The sequence below is a fragment of the Sapajus apella genome, unplaced genomic scaffold (genome assembly GCF_009761245.1).
Source record: "Sapajus apella isolate SASKATOON/1434 unplaced genomic scaffold, GSC_monkey_1.0 scaffold57, whole genome shotgun sequence".
NCBI classification, from domain to species: domain Eukaryota; kingdom Metazoa; phylum Chordata; class Mammalia; order Primates; family Cebidae; genus Sapajus; species Sapajus apella.
Genome location: NW_022436997.1, coordinates 344,627 through 362,964, shown reverse-complemented (window position 1 = coordinate 362,964; position 18,338 = coordinate 344,627). Strand labels below are relative to the sequence as shown.

The window sequence follows — 18,338 nt, the reverse complement described above, 5'->3', positions numbered from 1 at the left end:
GAAGAAGGCAGGAAGGGAGAGAGAAAGAAAGAAAATTGCCGGTTACACACAATACGAGTTTACATAAACAAAATTCAAAATAGTATATGCCCTTTGAGGGAAAGAGGACTATATGACTGTATGTTCTTTAAAGTATATGTATTCCAGAATACAAACATATACTTTAAAATACTTATTGATTGAAAGATTTATAAGCTGAGGTAAAACACTACACCAGGAATCAGGATAATCATAACCACCAACTGAATGCCTCTGGGTAACCTGTCCCGCTCGGCCCTTGGACTCATGTACAGAACAGCCCTGTGCCTGACCACCCTTGAGACAAGATACATGGACACATAACCACCCAAAATACCCAATGAAGGCGGTCGCCCATGTGCTCTGTCACTAGTTCAGAGGGAGGAGGAGGTTGGATTCAGGTTAAAGTTTGTACTTGCAAGTCAAAGAGGAGAGGGGTTGAATCAGGGAAGGCTGTCCTTGGGGGCATCCCTTACCTTCTCACAGTACCAGCCTCTGTTGACACCCACGTTGCCATGCCCGATGGAGACTCGACTCAGGGGGCTAAGGAGGACAGCCAGCTCGATGTGGAAGATGTCCGTTCGGCCTCGGTCAAACACACCGCCCTCCAGGAAGATTTTCCCACTGTTCTTATTCCCTCTGGCCCCATACATGACCAAGTAGATTTTGGATTTGGTGCCAGCCCCCCGGACATCCCCAGTGAAGACGGTGACAATATACGTAATAGCTGGTGTGGAAACAACAGGAAAGAGAGTGTTCAATGTGAGCTGCACCATAGTGTCCCACCCACTGCTCCCCTTCCTGGTTACATCACCCCCAAAGCCCTCCTCTTCCACACATCCTCTTTCCCCATCATGTCCTCCTCCTCCCGGTGCCATCTAATGTCCCTCTCGACCTCATTTCATCTTTTCCAGAGTTTGTGTGTCAATGCATCTGAGTTTGAGAATAAACTGCACGTATTATTACAGGAAGCTGTCAGTGCTGATTACAGGAAACTAACAAAGAGAAGGAGGAACTCGGGTTGCCTAAGAATAGTACTTATTATTAATGATAATTACCATGTGTACATTTTTAATAGCTGCCAGATGAATTCTGTTATGTCTAATCTAATTATAATAGTCAACTCCATTAATGGAGATTTATATTCAGGGCTATCTGATTCATTTAGCTTGCTCTTTTGCAGATAACTTAAAAACATAACTTTTAATAGAGGACATTAATGTCCTCCTTTGCTGCCTGATGTGGTAGGGTGAGGGAGGATTGAGGGAGAGAGAGAACATTGTTGGTTGGGCCAGTTGAGGTTCTGGTCTACCAGGGGCAATATGAAGACATGGAATTTGGAGGAAGAACTAGCAAAGGGAGATTAAACTCTGAGACAGGGCGAAATATGAGAAAACACCAAAGGCAAACATTTGAACAGGCAATTTTGCTAAGGCCTGGCCTACATTTTGGTTTGTTGGTTTGTTTGTTTTTGAGACAGAGTCTCACTCTGTTACCCAGGCAGGAGTGTAGTGGTGTGATCTCAGTTCACTGCAACCTCTGCCTTCCAGGCTCAAGCGATTCTCGTGTCTCAGGCTCCTTCGTGGCTGGGATTACAGATATGTGCCACCACACCTGGCTAATTTTTGTATTTTTAGTAGAGACAGGGTTTTGCCATGTTGACCAGGCTGGTCTCAAACTCCTGACCTCAAGTTATGCACCCACCTCGGCCTCCCAAAGTGCTGGGATTATAGGCATGAGCCACCGTGCCTGGCCTCGCTTACATTCTTTAATTCTGTCCTGTGGTCTAAGGCAGTTGTCATTTTAAGTCTTGTTAATTTCCCCAGGCACCCCTTACCCTACCATACCGCATACTCTTATCCCATAACATCAGAGAAATAAAAACATCAAATTTCTTTGGGTGATAATACATGTAACTACATGGGTGCATTATCCATTCTTAAACTTACATTTTCTTTTGTTCAGCATTGAGTGCTTAGTAGATGCCAGGCCTTTAGGAGTAAATAAATAAAAAGGAATGACCACTGCTCTAAAAAAAAAAAAGAAAAATTGGGTCTTGAACTTTATTTCTCTAAGATGCATGGACAAATGGTGCTCTCACATCAGACATACTTCCATGGCCTAGGATACAAGCAATTCCCAGCTGTTATTATTTATGCCTTTCTTCTATCACTAGGAGACATGAAATATTCACACATTAAATGGGATTGCATCAATTCTATTTGAGTATATTTTTAAGTAAGCTGCAAACTTTTATTTGCAGATGACTTGTGCCATATCTCACAATGATCAGGCCACGGTGCTGAGGTTGAAAAGCACTGGAGCAGAGGAGCATTTAGTTTCTTAAACAGCAGCAATGAAGGTCTGCCAAGGATGCATGGAGCAAAAGAAGGGAGAAGTTACCCAGGCCAGAGAAGGTCAGAGAGGGCTCAGAGGAAGTGACTGGAAGGAGGAATTTGAGAGGCAGAAAGAAGAGAAAAGGCTTTGCAGGATGAGGATAAGGCAGGTTCCAAGGATAGAGAGAGAGAAAGAGCAAGGCAGGCAGGGAGTTGAGAGGAGAGGGAAGGCATGGGAATGAGGTAGAGGGGAGAATGGAAGGTGTGAATGTGCAGTGGGAGAGAGAGTGTGGGAAGACTCTGTGGATAGGATAAATGGAGCCAAACTGTGGAGCAATTTGTACATTATAGTACAGAACATGGATTTTCTCCCGTGGTGAGTCATGGGAGGTTCTGCTGCCGAGAACGTTCTCAGATGTGCACAATATCAATGTTGATTTTCTAGAACATCTATGACTGTGTCTGCCACGCTGGGAGTTAAAAGTTCTCTGTGGAATTTATATAGGTTAGGGCTTTAGGAAGCAGACCAAATCGTGAATCCATCACTTGCCAGCTGTGTGCCCTTGAATAAGGCTCTTCCATATGCCTCAGTTTCCTCACCTGTGAAATGGGAACAATAACAGTTCCTACTTAATAGGGTGGTTGTGAGGATTGAAGGACACAATATGGGTCAGGCACCCACCAAGAAGGAGGCCTGGCATGTACTAAGCACTCAATATCAAGAAGAGTTCAGAGTGAATCAATGTGCTGGGAAACATCCATGCTTGTCAGAAGCTCACATTCTGACTTCATCCTATGGATACCTTCCTTTGCCTTGAGCAGTTATCCGCTTAACAGCATCCCTTAAATCCTCTGGCAACAACAGAGCCCCCAGGCTGCAACCCAGTGGGACAGAACAGTTTCAGGAGCAGGAGGAATGCTGTCTGCAGACCCAGCTGGCTACAGCCCCACAGATACCAACACCGACCCTTAGGCAGAAAGTGAAATACCCAAAAAGCCTCCCTTCTCTTCAAATCTACCTGTGGTCACTGGGGTCAGTTGGGGGGAAATAGGGGAGGGACGGTGGGGGGTGGGGAGCTGGGGATGGATAGCAGGGGGAGAAATGCCAGATGTAGGTGATGGGGAGGAAGGCAGCAAATCACACTGCCACGTGTGTTCCTATGCAACAATTTTGCATGTTCTTCACATGTACCCCAAAACCTAAAATGCAATAAAATAAATAAATGGGAAAAAAAAAAATCTACCTGTGGTCTCAGCTCCGCCCACTAAGATATCTCTTTGGATTTTGCCATCGTCTTCATCCAAGGCCAGCCAGCGGTTTAGGGGAAAGTCATATTTTCTTTTGTTCCCAATATCTTCAATAACAATCTGTGAAGGAGGAGAGTGGGCAGGGATGTAGATAAGTGTTGGTGAGGGTCTTATTAGATTAGATCTTATTGGAGATCTAATCCAATCTTCCAATCACTTGAGTGTACTCTAAGAATATACTGATATCTGCTTTGTGGCCCAAGGAAAGCTTATCACAAGGACACAACTGTGTCCAGGAAACCTGGTAAAGCCTAGAATCATGCAGGGATGACTGGCAATCACCTTCTGCCTTGAATTACTAAGCTGCTGCTCCCCCCACTGCTGCAGATCGTTTTTAAAATTGAAGCAAAAAATTTGGCAGCATGTGCCCTGTGAGACTGGTCACAAGAACTGGAAGCTTGGATTTGCAAACTGTGACAAAACCATCATTGTCCTCACAGGCTGAAGGTTAGGATTCTGACCTTATTGGTGAGAAGCAGAGCCCATGCCAGGGGAACAGGCCCCACATCAGGTACAGTGAATCCTAGGATCTTGTGATCAGGTCAGCAAACATCAGCCACCAACAGTAAGGCTAATGGGATCTGTGAAGCCTTCCTGAAGGACTCCCACATGAGCTAAGTTAGTGAGGCTGAGATAAGTGTGCCTTCTAGAATACACCAAACAGCTGAGGGGCCCTCCTGAAATGTGCCAGGAAGAGCCAACTGAAAACTCACTCTAAGATAAGTAGAATTGTTAATAGCTAGAATGTGTCCTCCAGTCATAACTGAATGTGGGCAGGGGTTAACCTTTTTACTATCCATATGTATCTCATAACATCATGTTATAGTCCTTAAATATACACAATAAAATTTATTTTAAAAAATCAGTCACTTTAGAACAGGATTAAGATGATAAAACGCTACCCAGACCAAGCAAGCACCTGATAGCTTTGTAAAATATTGAAGATAATACCGTATAAAACAAAAGTATTAGAACAAAAACACACTTTCAGGGTTTTCTCTATATATATTCAAAGTGTACAACGCTCTGCTTTACATTATTCCTGCAGGAAGTTCTGTCTCAAATGAATTTCCAAGTATATAGATTTTTAGGAATGCATCTCTTGCATAAAATGCAACCAACTTGTATCAAAGGCTCAGGTAATAGGAGTAAGAAAAGAAACCATCACATCAGGGCAGAGCTATACCAGAACAGTGCCATCCAGGATCTGAGAACGGGACTAAGAGCCTCCAATCAACCCTGGATGTGAGATGGGAGCTCAGCTATCACCTAACTGGAGCCAAGAATGAAAATATAAGTGGGAGGAGGAAGAGGAAGAAGATGGGAGATTAACAAGGACGCCCTATGTTTCAGGGGCACCCTGACCATTGTCAGATACCAAGTGTGAACAAGTCCCACCTCATTTGAGGTTGGGTAAAGGGAAAACACCAACTTAAGGCCTTGCAAATCCTTGAATCAAAGACAGAGAAGATCATTCCAAAGAATAAGAGGAAGGGCAAAACTCTAGATAGGACCTAATACAGGACACACCAAAGGAACTCATACCATTCAGCTGATGTGCTTAAGAGAATATAAGAAGACTTAGTCCTTATGAAATAGGAATAAACATCTTTAAAGACAGATGAGACTGCAATGAAAATGCAATAAGATGAGATTAAAAAATAGTTAAGTAAGAAAGGATATCAAGAAAAATAAAACTATACAGCAGCAAATAGATCAAAGTTCTTATAATTCTGCCTGTTCTTTCACCAACTCCTGAGAAGGTACTGTAAGAAATAATCATAGATGTACATAAAGATAAGCTACAAGAATGTTTGTCACAGCACTATAGTATAATACAGTAGTATACTGTACACACACACACACACACACACACACACACACACACACGTTGAACATCCCTGATCTGAAATTCAAAATCCAAAATGCTCCAAAGTCCAAAACTTTTTGAGTGTGGACAACCCATCAGAAGTGAAAAATTCCACACCAGACCTTATATGATGGATCACAGTCCAAATATAGTTAAAACTTTGCTTCATGTAAAAACTTATTAACCAATATTATGTAAATTTACCTTCAGGCTACTTGTATAAGGTGTATATGAAACAAATAAATTTCATGTTTAGACTTGGGTCCCATCCCAAGATATTTCATTATGTATACGCAAATATTCCAAATTCAAAAACACTGAAATCTGAAACACTTCTGGTCCCAAGCATTTTCAATAAGATATGTTCAACCTATATAGCATAATATACATTTTATGTGTTATATAATAGCATGGTATATAGAATAATAATATAGTATAATAATTTTGAGGAAAAAATAGAAATATTTGACAAAAGGAGATTGGTTTAATAAGTTGTGGTAGATCTAAAACACTTATTTTGGTCACTAAAATTACATTGTAGCCAGATGTTGTGGCTCCACTTCCTCTAGATGCTGTCTGGCAAGACTTTTGAATTAATATAAAGAAAAACACCCTGCAAGCATCTGGCAGGAAAAAAAATTAGGTTACCCAGAAAGAAACAAAAGTCTGCTTGGCCTCAGTATCAAATTTCAGAAGGCAATGAAATAAAATCCACAAAGTTTTAAAGAAAAAAAAGTGTTTTCACCCATAGATTTCACACCTTGCCAAGCTGGCCTTTGAGGGTAAAGGCAACAAAGAGACACATATTGGCATGTGAACCTGCCTCCTTGGGAAGGCTTCCTGAGAGCACAACATAGCCACCTGACCAAGAAGACACCTGAGTTCAAGAGCGTGAAACTGTTCACCCTTTAAAGAAAGCTCTGTCCACTAAACCTTGCATTTTCAATCTACAGTCTTTATCCCACTTGTCAAAGCCTTTATCCCATTCTTCTCTCCCTGTCTTTCTGCCTGGAACATAGACAAGATGCCTAGAGATTCAGCAGCTGTTCTGTGCTCACGAGGCAACAAATTGGAGGAAGAAAGTCCTAATGCTGACAATGGTGATGCGGAGAGGGAGCAGGCGCCTCGGAAAGCAGCTGCAAGAGCTCTGAGTTGACCACATCTGGATTTCCTTGCTGAGGAAATCCAGAATGAGATGAAAAACATAAGCCCCTAGTTGCTTAACACTGCACTTCAATCTGCTGGTCCTTGCAGCCAGATACTTTCCTAACTGATAAAAGAAGATAAATGAAATTAAGCAAAAACAAAACCTCAACTATCAGACAGCATCATTCTTTACAGTCAAGTTGTTATAAATCTGAGGGTTTTCTGTTTTAAGCAATAAGACCTTTCTCAAAATACTTTTTCAAAAATATATAACCTATTAACCTTTTCCTACAATTCTGTAATGAATGGAAATTTTATACGTTGATGTCTTCATAACTGAAGGAAGTCTATGCAAAGGGCTGGTTGCCTGTTTTCTAAGTGACCTCAGCCTGCTGTGAATTTTTAATATTCTTTTGGTATTTTATATCTTCTTTGACTTCCCATTACTGTTCTTGATAACCCTACCCATTACAGTGCCTCTTTCCCCTTCTAATTGTCTGCTAGAGGTTTAAAATTACAGGAAGCAAGTTTACTAGAAGGGATTAAAGGCAAGTCCTAGGCGCTGAGTGCAAGTCTGAAGAGGGCTTCCTTCAAAATCAGCACAAGGCCGGGTAGAGTCAGGGGCATGAACTTTCTTTACAAACTTCGAACGGGATACGTTTTAGCTGCTTAGAAGGCTTTTTGCTTTCTTCTTGATTCTTATCTTTGTCCTGGATAGGTGAAACTATAACACTAGAGATCCAGAAATGTGGGGTACAAAGCAACGGGCTAAGATAAGTCATAAGAAAGCATACGCTTGGGTCAAAGGAATGCTATAAGCAAGCAGGGTTCTAAAGTTTCATGGGAGGGGGAGGTTCTGGTGAGCCAGGGTCAGGGAAAGCTTCATGGCAAGCCTTGAAGAATGAATAGGCCCTGGCTAGATTCAGATGAAAGTACTGGGCTTCCTATGAAGGTAGTAACGTGGGTGAAGTCTTGGAGGCCATAGGAGGGCAGCATGGCTGGTCAGCTGGCTTAAGTAGAAGAGTGGATGTAGATAGACCTAGAGAGGGAAGTTGGGGCTGAGGTACAACCCTCTGAACAGCAAGAAGCTCCCCTTCCAAGGCCACAGGAACCACAGATAAGCAGCTGAACTCACCTTGGACAGGAACCAACCTGCAGATCCCCCCTTATTGTTGTGGCCAACATTGATCTTCATCAGCTGCCCCAAATCCGGGGCATCCAGGATGAACCTGTCTTCAGCTCCCTTTTCAAAGTTGTCCTTTTCATTTTCCAGCCTACGCTCCCCTGTACGCACAGACACACAAAAGAAATTACAAAAAGACTGGAAGAAAAGAATTTCCAAGTATTCATGGTCCACCCACTGAAAGATGCTCTTCCAAAGTCAACAAGGGCAACTTCCTCCTGAGATCTAAGGGCTTCTTACATCCCTCCAGTCTCTGGACCAGGCAGAGGTTTGCTTCATGTGTGGCTTGTGCCCAGGTTCTAAAACTAAGCATTTGATTTCTGCCTTAGTCTGGAGTCCCCATACTACGAAACCGATTTGTACCCCCATCTCTAGACCTAGGACCCTGCCTTGCTTTTGCCAGTTGCTTGTCCCAAACTGGAACAATAGCCACAGCAGTTTGTAAAGGGGCTGTTGGTATTCAGCCTACAGATTTCCTTAGACCCGACTCCTTTTCTGGAAAATAGTGCTGGCAAGTATTAATACTATCAGATGCTGCTGGTTGTTTAACAGAGTTTGGGTTTTTTCTCTCACTTATTCCTCACCATGATTCAAAAAGGAGGTATTAGTATCATTATTTTTTTTAAGAAGGAGGTATTATTAACTCTGTCTTGCAAATGAAGAAACAGAGACTTAGAGAAGTTAAATAATTTGCCAAAAGTCATGCAGGTTATAAGCACATAGTTAGGACTTGAATTCTAACCTGTTCTTTCTGCTTTGCAATTTTCCATTATTGTGTATCTTAAGTCGCTTGTGCTTTTAATGAATTGTTTACAAAATCCCATCTCTAAATTGAGATTTAAAAGGTACTCTTTTAGAGTTTCTTCTAAAAATGTTATAGTTTTCCTTTTTCACATTTAAGTTTTTAGCCCATTGGAAAGTTATTTAGTGCTTGATGGTAAAAGGTAGAAATTTAATTTTATTTTTCATACAGTTAGACAATTGTTCAAACACCAATAGTTGAACATTTCATCTTTTCCTTCTGATTTATAATGCCAACTCTAGGTGTGTTTCTAGACTCTTTATTCTGTTTCATTGCTCTATTTTGTTTATCCATCTAGCAATATCACACTGTGTTAGTTTTTAGAGACCTAAAATGTCTTAATATCTGGCAGGGCAAATATTCTCATATTATTAATATTGTTAGCATTATTTTCATTATTCAAAATTGTCTTCTCAATATTTAACTCTTTATGGCTTAGACCTACATGAATTTTAGTAGCAGTGTAAGCTGTGGAGTATTGCCTTTTAAGACTTTGACTGAAATTGCATTGCGTTTATAAAACAACCTGGGAAAATTTGACATCCTAATGAATTTGAGTCATTTCTCATTCATGAACATATTTCTCAATTTATTTACATATTCTTGTCTATCTTTCAATAAAAAATTATAGTTTTCCCAAAATACTCTTTTTAATGTTTATTCTTAGGTAACTTATAATTGCTAATGTAAATAATATATTTTTAAATTAAATTTTTGCATTGCTTCTTTTTCTTAATTTTTGTATTGTAATCTTATATGCAGCAGCTTTCCCAAACTTTCTCTTTCATTGGTTCTAATGGTTTGTAAACTCCCCTGGATTTTGTAGATGACCATTATTTTTTATAAAAATGAAAGTTTGTTATTTCATTTTCAACCATTATAGCTTTTATTTCTTTTTCTTATCCATTTTTTTCTGACCCTAGGACCTCCACTACTGTGAAGAATAGAAATAATGACTAGCTGGACTATTTCTTTTGTTATTGGCTTTTAAAAGAGTGCTTTCAAGTTTTCAAAATTAAGCATGATATTTGTGCATATTTTGGTAGATAGCCTTATCTTTTTAAAAAAAAAAATCTATTTCTAATTTTCTATGGGTTTTTAAAAAATAAATTATGCAAATTTTCCGGCATCTATCAAGATAATTCTATTTTTCCTCTTTAATCTGTTACTATGATAAGTTATGTAAATAGGTTGACTAACGTTAAATTATCATTAAATCCCTGGAATAAACCTTACAGAGTAGGAATTATTTGTCATGTATCTATATATTTATTCATGAATTTGATATGCTAATATTTTATTTAAGATTTTTGGGTCTTTGTTCACAAATAAGACTCATCTGTACATTTCTTTCTCTTAATTTATCAGCCTGATTTTGGTATCAAAAATCATAAAATAAACTAGGACACATTACCTCTTTCCCTATTTTTTGAAATAATTTATATAAGATGAAGAATCATAATTTCTTAAATATTTGGTAGATTTTGCCTGAACAATTTTCTTGGTCTGATGTCTTGGGTGAATTTTAATTGCTGCTCTAATTTCTTTAATAATTACAGATCTCCTTAGAAACTGGCTACAGCATGTTCTGAAGACAATCTTTTGGGGATGCTGAGATGAAAGATCAGGCTACGTCATATAGTGACAATCATAAGGCTTGGACCCCAGCCTCCTCATTATGCTAGAGGAGACCCTCATGTTCCCTCAAGCATAAATGCTGACGTGGCAGAAGAGGACCGAATGCCAAGATTCTCCCATGTTATATTGCCATGGGATCCCAGCCCCAGGAAAGAGGCTAGTCTTCTCCAATAATGTACCTTAAAGGCCTCACAGCCCAATGGCCAGTGTCTGTCTCTCAGTTCTACAGTCTTGCCCTCCAAGATTCTCCTGGGATGACCCAGTATGTGATGGGCAACAGGGACCTGCATGGTTGCTATTGCTACTGTCTCTGCTAGTTTCCCCGAATAAATTCTGTTCCAGATGCTGGTGGTGGTGGTGGTGATGATGATGTAACATGTGCTACCAGATTATTCCTATTACAATTTATTATTTAACTACTTAGAAACATGCTTTTTAATTTTTAATTGGGGTGAGATATGGACATTCCTCCTAATTTTATTGCCTTATGATCAAAGAATATTATCTCTATATTATTGATTCATTTAAGTTAAGGCTTGCTTTGTAGTTTTGTGAACAGTCATTATATGCTTAATAAGACTGTGTATTCTCTACCAGTTGGATATAGTAATCTATATACTCCCATTAGGTCAAGCTTATTAACTGTATAATTAAAATCTTTTCCGCTCATACTAAATTTGTATGCATTTGGCCTATCCATTATTGAGAGTATTATACTAAAATCTTCCATTATGATTCTGTATTTGCCAAGTTCCTCCAAGAATTTTGTTAATTTTTGTTTCACATATTTTGAGAATATGTTGTCAAATTTATACAAGTTCAAAATTATTGTATCATTCTTTTTGTCATTATTCCTTTTGTCACTGTCTAATATATTTTTATTTCAAACAAAGTGGTTTGCCTTAAAGTTTCATCTGACAGGTATTAATATAGCCATGTGAGAATCTTTCTTGTTAATGTTTTCCTGGTATATTTTATTTCATCCCATTTATTCTCAGACTTTCTGTATCATATGCTGTATTTAAGCTGGATTTTAGAATTTTCATCTAATATGAGAATATCCAACTTTTATGACTTTATTTATTAACACACTTGTTTTACTTTTTGCTATTAGCCATGTTTTTTCTTTGCTTCTCTTTCTTCATCCCTTCCTTCTCTTGGGTTGATTTTTTTATTCTTTTATTTTTTTGGTTTTCAATTATACATTTCTATTTTGGGGTGATTATTTTTACAATTTTGATATGCAGACTTAACTTATTAAAATCTACAGTTAATCATTATCCCTGCTTTCCTGGGAATGGGGAGATGAGCAGGGACCAAGACCCTTATTATGTTTTAACTCTCATCATCTACCTTCCTTCTCAAATATTGATTTTAATTGTTTGGGGTCCACATTTCTCATGCACTGATGTTAGTAATCATTATTATTGTTTTGTATAGTCAATGCTTACTTAGATTCGTTACATATATCCATTTTTGCTCAACTTTGTTTCTTGTATCTCACTCCTTTCTTCTGTGTACAATTTCCTTTTTCTTGAAATATATCCTTTAGTGGATTTTTAAGCATATGAATGGTCAACTCTATTTATCTTTGTTTTCATGGAAATTTGTTCATTTAGTCCTCACTCTGGAATGATAACCTAGCTGGTATAGAATTATAGGATGATATATATCCTTGATTAGAATAGCGAAGATACTATTCCACATACTTATGACCTATATAGGTTGCTGATAGGAATTTGCTTTCAATCTAATTATTGATTTTACAGAAAGTAATCTGCCAAATCTGCTTCCTTTTAAAATATTTCCCTTTGTCTTTAGTTTCACCACCATGTATCTAATTATTTGAAATTCCTGGGGATTTAATCTTATTGAGTGTTGTGTTGATTAATGCTTAGTTATGATGAATTATATACTTCAGTGCTTTGTAGTTTTGGAAAGTGAACACATCTTCAGTGTTTTATCTGTGGAAATTTCAGGCAGTCTTGCAAATGCTTTTGCCAAATAACTAAAGGTATTACTGGCGTGAAACCAATTTTCTGTACTTGAGGGAGAGGGGCTCCCAAATCACACTTGGAGTGTAAAATCAGACCTCAAGCCCACATGCAGTGCAGGCCCAAGGTATCAATTTCTCAGCAATTCTTTTTTTTAAATTTAGAGCTCTTGCCAAGAAACATTTACTGTACTGATGAGCAAATTTTTTCCTGCTCTATTTTTTCACTGAAGATGCTCCTCTGAACCATCAGGGCTTCTGGCTTTATATTCAGTTTTAATTTCAAATCTCTTGACTCATGCAGAGCCAAGGTCTCATTCTCTGACCCCACATGGGTATGAAAGCTCATCCTCTGGACTGTTGAGCATGAAAGCTCTCTCCTTCTAGGAGCCACCACATCTATTCATAGTTAACATTTTGGTTTTGAATTCCCCCTTCATTTCTAGAACTGGTACCTAGAGATTTCTCTCTTTTTTTTTCCTTATAAGCTCAGCAATGCATTTTGAATTCTTTAATATATTGTTACAAAATCCACATTTCTTTGTAGCTTTTCCAACTCCTATGTAATTCTGCTAAATTGGCAGAAGCAGAAGAAAACCACTTGCCTCATTCTTCTGACCTGAGCTTTCTCTCAACACCTACAGCTGTGTCTGAGTTCTCAGTTCTTGCTTTCCCTGTAAGGCCAAGTCAAATTCTATTCCCAGCCTCATTCTGTTCTGCCCCAAACCACTGCACTGAATCAGGCCATACCCAGCCACATCCCAAAGTGTAACTCAAGATGGACATGGAACTTAGGGAGATAGAGTGAGAATGAGTTTCCTAGAGATCTGAAGCTTCAGAGTGTCCATGGTCTGAGATGCAGAACAATTGCAATCAACCCACAAACCAGCTATACTATAATCTGAAAACACATCACACACATAAACTCTACAATACAAAACGAACACGCTGCTGCCCAGGACAGGTCATTCCAAACTACATCGCAAGAAGAGAAATACTCAGTAGAGGAGCCCAAAGAGGGGCTGAAGCTGCCTTCCTCTGCTGGGATTGTAGGAAGCAGCCCACGTATGAAGCAGTCCTGGGCACGGCTTGTGAAGCAAAAGGATTCAAACCCATTACCTGTGTCTCCATATTCTCCAAAAATATTGATGAAGACATCAGCATCTGTCCCTGCACCAATTACATCACCCGTGTACACCTTGACTTCATACTTATTACCTAGAAACAAGGAGAGAGAAAACCTTAGCTCCTTAAGGATCCTGAGAAGAGAATAGAGACGACTCCAAAGTAGCTACCACACCATGTACACGTCCCCCCAGTAATGCATAAATTGTCGCCATGACTGTCAATAACAGCTAAAAATAAGTCAGTCCACATTGGTTCCAAATGGTCATTGCATGAATTGTCATCATTACTGTCAATAACAGAGCAAAAAACAAATCACTCAACATTGGTTCCAAATGGTCATTGGATATATGACTATCACTGTACTTGAATAAATCAGAGGTAGAGGGGACCTTCTGTTTTTATCTACTAACATGTTGTCTTGGGACACAGGAATCAGCCCAGACCCAAGGTGCCACCCTAAACCAACCCCCAGCATATCTCCCCTGAACTATTGAAATGTCTCTAACTAGTCCCCCTGTATCTCCTTTGCCTTTCCCAATCCATTTTCCATATTGCACCACAGTGTAGAAATTCAGTGGGAAAACTGGACTCTGCAGATGAAAATTAAACTTATATGTAAATTGTCAAGGCCAGAATCAATGCAAAGACAAGAGGCACCAATAGTGGCTGGCATGCTTAGGGCTCTTTTGAAGACCTGTATCTGCTTCCTGTGTCTTTGCTCCATTCACTGAACAGAAGTTAATTCTCTGTAACCTCCAAATGCCTTAGCGTCAGTCTCAGCCAAGGCCTTGATGGGGGACGAGGCTCAATGTAAACTTGACAACATGATGAGACCTGCCCAGGTCTCCCCAACTGGAGCCTGCCTTAGAGAAAGGAGCAAAGGCCAGGGGTTGGTATGTGTGATCAAGGGAAGGCGACTCCTCCAGCTTTTCATTGGGTGCCAACAATTCCAATGGTTGAGACCACTCTCCCTTCCCTTTTCCCTTCCTACAGTGGCTTCATATTTTTTATGTAGCAGAATTCCTTTTTTCAGATGTCTTATGCCCAATATGTGAAGCTGATAAAAACTAGAACTGTTCTAATCAAGGTCCTCCATCCCAGCCCCTCTGCCCACCTGTTCCCTAATGCCTTCTCTGAGCCCCGTCCCTGGCCCTTAGAGGTTTTTCTCTTCTGTAATCCTCAGCTCTGCTATGTTGCCTGTGACAATGATTTTTGAGTTTTGCCATTTACCGTCTTGTGTTGTTTGCTATTTCCTGCAGGTAAGGTTCCTGATTTCAAGTATTTATAGGAGGGCTGGGAGCAGGACTTTCTCCTCTTAGATAATCTCTCCCACATACCCTAGCACAGTGCTGGGCATGTACATTACAGTCTCATTAAGTATGTTGGAAAGTAAATTGAATCAAATTTCCGAAAATGCAAAGTCCCCAGGAAGTTGCTCAGGGCAAAGGGCTGAGGTTGGAGAGATGAGGAGAAAACCTAATTTCATCCCTTCCCCATCTCTAGTCCCAGTACAGCGCCAGCCTCCTAGAGGTGACACGGGGTGGGATCCTGCAGGAGTCCCATAGAGGACAGCCCACACCCAGCCCCTGAAAGTTTGCCTTGACGTTGTGAGAACACTGAGCCAGCAGCGGTCAGTGTCTTTGCTTTCTCTCCCTCAGTCCTCACTTGGGGAAACCCGTCAATGGGGTAGAAAAGAATCCCACAATCCGTGTTCCTAACCGAGAGCTCCAGGAGGAGCAGCCACTCTCAGATTCTCACACATCTTGTTTAACAGTGAAGATCCACTGAGACTGCAGCCAGAACCAAAGGCTTCAGAAGAAGCCAGATCTGGAGAATTCCAAAGTGAGTGGCTTGGGCCACACTCAGGTTACCTGGAAGTAACATCTGACATGTGTTAAACAGGCAGATTCCAGGTTTCCCTCCCAGAGCTTCTGAGCCATGTGGTTTGCAAGGACTGAGGAGGCCTCAGCCAAGGCAAGCTAATTCTGCTCTTTTCATCTTCCATATTCCAAAGGCCACCCCCACCCCCCAGGACTTGGTTCTCTCCTCCCTGGCTGGCAGTGCCTCTGATAACATTCATTTTGGCTCACAACCTTTCCCAGCTCCAGTCCAGGGTTCACTTCACACAGAGGTGAGACCTCTCTTCAGGGTGGCAAGATGCCCAGGGCCCCTTGGCTGGTGAAGCCAGGGAAGGTAGGGATTAGGGGAGATTCTGAAGGTCGCCACTGAGCATCGGTTCATTGGAAGGGGCAGCAGGGCTCCAGTAGGAACTGCACACAGTGAAGCAGGAGAAAGGATGAGAGGGACCGGGAAGCATTTGTCAAAGGAATTGACAATATTCTGAATCATTCCAGAACACAGAATTCTAATTACTGGGTTGAGTTATAAAGTGATTTTCACTCACCAAAGGAAAGATTTTGTAGTATCTAAGCCTATTCAACAAAGGAATGGATGCCCTTGGGCGGGAAGAGGGAGCTTCCCATTCCTAGAGACACCTGACGGTTAGCATGTGCCAAGCACGTTGTTGGAGAGCCACCTGCCAGGAATGCTGCACAGAAAATGCCATAGGTGAGAGGACATGGAAACACTAAGGGTCCTTTTTAATCTGCAATTCCCTGACACTTGACCAGGAAGGACAGACTCTGGAGGGAAGCCAGGAGGTCAGGGAGACGTCTCAGAAAGTAGGTGGGGGAGCACCCGGATCAGCACAAGTGAGGCCTGGGCGGCGTGAACCCACACAGGACTTGGAGAACACACAGCATCTGTGCTCTGGGAAGGTCTGGAGAAGCAGACCATGAAGACAAAGTGAGGCAATTTGGGGAGACAGGCCAAGAGTCCGAGATCAAGTCCGAAAGCAAAGGCACTGACCGCTGCTGGCTCAGTGTTCTCACAACATCAAGGCCAACTTTCAGGGCTGGAGTGGAAGGAAGCTCCTAGGCCTTTCTAGCTAAGGTAAACAAGGGGCCCAAGCCAAGGAATCAGGAAGTCAGGTGCACAGAGGCCAGGAGAAAGCTGATTCTGGAACAAGCAGACTGTCCTCTATCCTCTACAGAACTTTCTATGGCAGATGGGGCCCCAAGTCCATATGCAGTTGGCTGGGTGGTGAATGGAATCCCTGTGTGACAGGTGACCGCCAATCACATTGAGAAGGAGACAAGAGCAGCAGGGATGGACAGGTGCACCTCATGAAACCATTGAGGTTTATCACATTACTTTTCTACCTCCTTTATTTCATATTCCCTCTTCAAGCAGAACCCTAGACTATTTACTTTGCCATTTTCCAAAACAAGGTCCAGGGTTTCAATGCCAGTCCCGATCTGTGCATGGGTGCATCTGCCAATGAGAGAACAAGGCTGAGTAAAAGCAGGGCTCCATTCTCTCGCTGTTGGCAAATGTCAGTGCAGGGCATCAAGCCTTCCTCCCTAACAGTCATACAAGTACGCTCCCTCCTCCACCCCCCGCCAATTTCCTGTGACTAGAGTTTCAGTGAGTGCAGACTTGCTGTTCTGGTCTCAAGTGGGTTTTTGCTTGTTGAACTCACCCCTTGGATCTTGTGATCTGTGAGAACAAAACGCCCACATATGAAGTGGGGCTGCTTCCCTGGCAACTGGGCACTGAGCAGAGAGAAAGGTGAAAGGCCTATTTTAAAAAAAAAAAATCCTGCCCAAAGGCCAGGAGGAAGCAGGGAAATAGGGAGAAAGATGATGAGAAGAAAGAAGTCCCATGTGGGGCAAAAGATCACCTTTCATCTCTGAAAATGACATGGTGGATTCACCTTCCAGGACAAATAATACTAAATATTCACACAGGCATTTGCCGCTAACAAGCCACTGGCACATCCTAGATGCCATTTGATCCACACAATGGCCACATGTGATAGGGCAAGCAGGTACTGTTGACATTCTCATTTACAGATACGAAAACTGAGGCTCAGAGGGCACAGTGACTCGCCCCAGGACACGTAGTTGCTACATAATGCAGGAAGGGCTCAAAGCTGCATCTCTGGTCTTTGAATCCAGGGCTCTTCCCAGGATACCCCAGGCCTCCCAGGCCCTATGCCAGGGTCAGCAAACTTTTTCTGTAAAGCGCCAGATAGGAAATATTTTAGGATTTGAAGGCCATTCAGTCTCTATCACATCAGCTGTTCCATTCTGCTGTTGTGGCGTGAAAGCAACAATAGACAATACTACATAAACAAATGGGTATGTGGCTGTGTTCCAGTAAGACTTTATTTATGAACACTGCCATGTAAATTTTATATCATTTTTATGTGTCCCGAAATATTGCTTTTAAAAAAAAATTCTTTTCAACTGTTTAAAAAATATAAAAACCATTCTTAGCTTGGGGTTCACACAAAAACAGGTGGCAGGCTGGGTTTGGGCCGCCGGTAAGAATTAGGATACGTCTTGCACTCTCTGGCACTGCTCTGCCTGTCTCTCGGCAGGGGGTGGTGGGCAGATCTGCTCTCTGTGGCCTGAAATGGGAGCAGAGCTGCCTGGACCAGGGTGGTCGGCTGCTGGCTTCGGGATAATGGCAGCACATCCCGGGCAGTCGCTAAGCATGTCAAGGCTCTGAAGATTGGGGAAGGAGTCCCCCATCTGTGTTGCAGTGGAGGATGTCCTGTGCCCACTGTGAATGACCAGGGCCAACTTTCCCTGCCCCTACAGTGCCGTGTGGCTGGGCTGAACCTGGCAGTCCACTGACAGAGGAGGAGGCCTGGTCTGGGGTTTCCAAAGAGCAAGGACCAAGGGCAGCACCACTTCTGCAACCTTAGTTTTAAGGCTTTCATTCATAGCCTGGCTGAGAGTGAGTAAGGAGCAGAGATGGAAAGAGAGGTGAAGGTCAAGTTGAAGGAGAGGCTAGCACTGAGTGCACCCCTCTTCCTCATCAAGCTTGGGAGAAACAGTGACGGATTA

General features: G+C 41.6%; 1 protein-coding gene across 1 annotated transcript in view; it reads right to left on the bottom strand.

Annotated features, from left to right (window-relative positions):
- Positions 1–18,338, bottom strand: part of LOXHD1 (lipoxygenase homology domains 1) — a 185,238-nt gene that overhangs the window by 132,584 nt on the left and 34,316 nt on the right. Inside the window, exons 5-8 of the mRNA XM_032245238.1 lie at positions 13,414–13,512; positions 7,814–7,962; positions 3,599–3,722; positions 495–745 (exon numbers count right to left, since the gene is read on the bottom strand). Coding sequence (XP_032101129.1) covers positions 495–745; positions 3,599–3,722; positions 7,814–7,962; positions 13,414–13,512 — 623 coding nt within the window. The remainder of the gene's footprint in view (positions 1–494; positions 746–3,598; positions 3,723–7,813; positions 7,963–13,413; positions 13,513–18,338) is intronic.